This window comes from Saccostrea cucullata, unplaced genomic scaffold (assembly GCF_032062105.1).
Source record: "Saccostrea cucullata isolate Sc308-1 unplaced genomic scaffold, CSIRO_AGI_Scuc_v1 ctg12866, whole genome shotgun sequence".
NCBI classification, from domain to species: domain Eukaryota; kingdom Metazoa; phylum Mollusca; class Bivalvia; order Ostreida; family Ostreidae; genus Saccostrea; species Saccostrea cuccullata.
In genome coordinates, this window is record NW_026921507.1 from 1,999 (window position 1) to 7,074 (window position 5,076).

At 34.8% G+C, this 5,076-nt stretch overlaps 1 protein-coding gene across 1 annotated transcript; it reads right to left on the reverse strand.

The window, feature by feature from the left end:
- Positions 1-1,250: 1,250 nt before the first annotated feature.
- Positions 1,251-2,153, reverse strand: LOC134260158 (neuronal acetylcholine receptor subunit alpha-7-like; the record flags this gene model as incomplete). Its single annotated transcript, XM_062742744.1, has 1 exon — positions 1,251-2,153. A coding segment is annotated over exon 1 (903 nt), but the record flags the coding sequence as incomplete, so codon positions are not given.
- Between the last annotated feature and the right edge of the window lie 2,923 nt (positions 2,154-5,076).

Sequence of the window (5,076 nt, forward strand, 5' to 3'; positions counted from 1 at the left end):
AAAATGTTAAAAATATGTTTTTAAATTTTCTTCTTTAAGTTATTTCAAGGTTCATAAGAGATATATTTTTAATAATACAACATTACAACTTGAAAGTATCTCGGGAAAAATCAGTCCTAAACTATTTTAATGACCAGAAATCATAGCTGCTAACATGTTTAAGTGTGAATTTCCAAAAATTCTTGTTTAGGGTAAGAGTATTGAACAAGTAAAATGATTGTCATGTAACAAACTTGCAACTATAAAAATATAACACTGGTTCACAAACGATTACATACATTTAGTTTGATCTTGAATTGAAAAGGTACATTAGTCTATAAATAGAAATAGGTGATTTCCTTTTAAAATCTTGAGTCTGCAGTATCGTCGATAAGGCAGCTATTTGGCTCTTTCATAGTCTCCAAACGGAGCTTATGTTCAATAGTTGTAAGCCTTCATGTTCAATAGTTGTCAGCCTTATTAAATTCCAAAGTTTCAATTTATGAACAGCTTAGTACACATTTCGATACAGTTCTTGCAACATTATTAAAGTGTACGAAATGAAAAGAAAACTCTATGGTCTGACTAAAAACCGGGTACATCCAAGGGTCAACGGACTGTAAATCTTTTAAAACTATCAATTAATGTTGGTGAGTATTTAAGGCATTGTGCTTCCATTGATAAGTTGTGAATTAAGTATTCAATTCGGATCGCAAGTTTCGAAAAATCTAGCCTGGTTCCCTGTCCCTATTTTAAAATTAAATCAAGAATGCCGCCTCCAGGTGGAAGCGGCAAATTTCCGCTTTTTGTAATGTCGACGGTTTTGACGTTTTCCTGGCGCATAACATGTCAAAAACCTGAAAGAGCCCGGAATTGTTTGCAGAATAATCAAACTGGGGTAAATAATGAATCAAGTTTCTTTTTTAATTTTATTCTGTTACATATGTACTCTTTTACATGTATGCGTTGTTTCAACAATTAACACACAAGCAATATACAGTGTATAGCAACTCTATTTGTCTATTGAAGTCCTCCAATTTTCATGGAAAAAGTGAAAGAAATTTTATTATCCCCAAGATGGTAATATTCTATTCTTGATTACAGAAAACATTCACCTTAACTACAGATACATTTTCTGAATATGATTGTTACATCCAGAATAAAATCATCAGTGACGTCATAGACAGAAATTGCAAAATACTGCTGAACAAGAACATTTTATAATTCTCTATATTCCAATGTTTCATTTCTGTCTTCGTTCTATAGCTCACCTGTTCTCTTCCATCGCTTTCAGATGTTTTATTTTGATTGCGATCCTTGGTTCGACACCCACACTGACTGGTACATGTACGAGATCTATTCTTATAATTACTTTCTTTATTATCATTTCTGCTTGTTTTTAACCTAGAAATAACTGAGATTACTGTTGACATGACGCTAAAACACAACTGGAAATCAACGTACAGGGTGAGATAAGGTATATCCACGGAACTCTGGGGCATTGTTTGTTCAAATAATGTCAGAAAGACGGTAAAGGCTAGTAAGAGGGTCAGAGAATACTGAATTCTCTCCCCTGATTCTAAAGGAATAAGAAATGTCAAAGAATTCATTAATGAGAGTGCCAATATGGGTACAAGGGTACTAAATACAAAATAAAGATACCGTCTTTTGAGGTGAAGTTCGTATTGTAATACTGTCATTTCATACTCGGACAGATACAACACACGGTGTGTAAAACTTGTAATATCCCATTCTCCATTTTGTGTAATAAAACTTTCATCAGTTGATGGTTGTACTGGAGTTAGCTTCTGAGAAGAGTCCGAGGTTATCCAAGCGGATAGAGTCAATAAACAGGTCTGGTTGTCAAATGGAAATTTTTTCATCTTAAGATAACATGAGATTTTGAATTTCCCGCCTGGAATCCAAGTCATGTGACCGTTTGACGTCACTGATATAATAGTAGGAGATCCAAGTGCGTTAATTTTTTCGTCTGAGTAATACAGATATAAATCCGGAACCCAAACTTTTTGTTCTGGCACGGTGATAGATGTCATTTCGGAGTAACTGGTTTCATTCCAAATTAGATAGTCGTCAGTCCACTTAACATCGAACCAGGCTGTGAAAGAAATGTACTGTAAATGTTCCTCTACCTCGTGAATCGTGTTTAACCTCATTAGAACGCTCACATGGACAGATTCATTTTTATTTTTTCTTGGATTTAAAATTTTACTATAGTCCTTGAAAAGATGTTGCTCAAAGTTGGATTCGCACAGACAAGTATATATCTGTAGGAAAACGATATAGAAGAACAGCATTTTAATTTTTATGTCCATCTTCATTTTGCAGTCCTTATGTGTATTGCTAAAGAGAGCGTTGTGAACAAAAGTTAAATACTTATTCTCTTTGTAACATAAATACCCACACAATATATAGTGACGACTGATACGAGATAACACACATTTTGTTATTCATTTACAAGAAAAAAGAGGAATCTGAAATGATATTCATTATTTGACAAGCAGCAATGGATTAATGGCAACAAATGGGTTTTATCAATCGTTCAACGAACTCGGTATTTGATTCTATTATACTAAAATCAACAAAATGTAAATACATGAAAAGTAAAGTTATTTCGATCAACTTATTTTAAGTCTGATGAAAGGCTCCATTAGTCTAACATTGTTTCATGTTCTTTGTTGAATCTGTCACAATCGAAGCAAACAAAACAAATGTGTAGTACAAATCCTCTAAACAATAAATCCACTAAAAAAAACGCTCCATGATTTCATGTACTCCTCCATCCTCAGGATCACAGGAGGTCCATTGTTTTTCATTTATTTTACCATTTTTGTTTTTGAAAATCGTAAATTCACTGGAGTACATGTACATATTAACCGGCTGCGTGTCAGTGCGAGGTGCTATTTATAAATGCCCTCGCAACGAAGTTGGAGTGGTAAAGTCATGCACGTCTTTGTGGATGTTAGTTGTGTGAGAAAGTTCGTCCTTGTACGAAACGGAAGTTACGTAATTTGCATCAGGGTTGACGTCGAATGCTGCCTTGAATTTGCGGGGCTCTGCTGCCGCTTTGCGGTGTCCTTGTTCTTTTTTTTTTCATAAAAAAAATGAAAAAAAAATAATAAAATGCGCATTATTTTACAAGGATTCAAATCAACCCTTGCATTATATTATTCAAAACAGTGTCGAACAAACGTTATTGATTTTCCTTTAATTTTGACAACACGTTTTTTGTAAAATGTTTAAGGTTTGGACTCCTTTTTAATTTTTTTTAAAATCGTATTAATAGTCATGCCATTTTTCATCATTCATCATGTCATCATTTTTTGGATATATAACAAGGGTTACATATAGAAAGGATGATATTTCTTCAGCAATGTGTATTTTATCTATTAAATATTGAATTTATTTAACAAATGTTTCGTTGTATTTTTGGCAACTTACAAAAAAATTAGTTCAATGTCGATTTGATTTCTTTTACCAAAGGCTGATTTCTAACTCACTAACACTGCACATGCCTTCGAACATTATCTGGGGCTTAAAATTCCTAAAATGATTCTGTCCCTGGGAACCTAAATGCGAAATTTTCTTAAATTCGAAAATTGTCAAATAACTTTAATCGTAGGTTAAATGTACTTTCAAATCCAGTATTTTTAGCTCACCAGGGGTACGTGCAACGGTGTATTGGCTAACCTAGCAGCTAAGTAGTAGATATCTATCTCTTTTAGATTTTAAATAAAGATATTTCAGTAAAAACTTATTACTGGATCAAATAAAGTCTATTTCAGGCGAAAATATGTATTTAAATTTACATTTAATTCACTTAAACATAGGAAATAACCCTCCTTTTTGTAAAAATCTTAAATGCTGCGAATTTGTAACCAAGGAAACCATCTAGGATTTGGGACGTAACATTAAATATTTATGCTAGCTCTCCATACGTAGCGGCTAGGTTAGCTCGCCATTCAAGAGCGTAGCTTTACGTAGCGGCTATGTAGCAACTACGCTGTTGAACGCACCCCTTAGCCGAAGGCTCAAGTGGGATTTTCTGATCACATTTTGTCCGTCCGTCTAGCTGTCTGTCTGTACGTCTGTCCGTCTGTAAACTTTTCATATTTTCGACTTCTTCTCAAGAACCACTGGGCCAATTTTAAACAAACTTGGTACAAAGCATTCTTGAGTAAAGGGGAATTTAAATTATTAAAATAAAGGGCCAAGTCCCCTCACAAGGGGAGATACATGTAATGAAGAAAAGACAAAAATAGGGTAGTGTCATTAAAAAGTCTTATTTTCAAGAACCACTGGGCCAGAAAAGCTGAAACTTATGTGGAAGCATCTTGGGGTAGAGTAGATTCTAAATTGTTCAAACCATGACCCCCCGGGGTAGGGCGGGGCCACAATGGGGAATCAAAATTTTACATAGAAATACATAGGAAATATCTTTTAAAATCTTCTCAATAACCACTGAGCGAGAAAAGCTAAAAGTTATGTGGAAGCATCCTGGGGTAGTGTAGATTTTAAATTGTTAAAATCATGAACCCTGGGGATAGGGCGGGGCCACAATGCGGAATCAAAATTTTGCATAGAAATATATCGGAAAAATCTTTAAAAATCTTCAACCACAGGGCTAGAAAAGCTAAAAGTTATGTGGAAGCATCCTGAGGTAGTTTAGATTCTAAATTGTTCTAATCATGACCCCCGGGGTTTTGGCGTGGCCACAATGGGAAATCAAACTTTTACATAGAAATATATAGGCAAAATCTTTGACAATCTTCTACTCAATAACCATTGAGCCAGAAAAGCTGAAACTTATGTGGAAGAATCCTTGGGTAAAGTAAACTGTTTTAATCATGGCCCCAGGGGGTAGGACGGGCCATAATGGGGAATCAAAGTTTTACAATGGGGAATCAAAGCATGTTATGATAGTGTAGATTTCAACTTATCTAAATCATGATCAGTTGGGAAGGGTGGAGTCACAATATGTATTACAAGGGGGGAATCTGGTAAAGAACGGGTGGTCAAAGCTTCTCATGTGAGCGATGTGGCCCATGGGCCTCTTGTTTGGTTTTAAGATAGATTCTT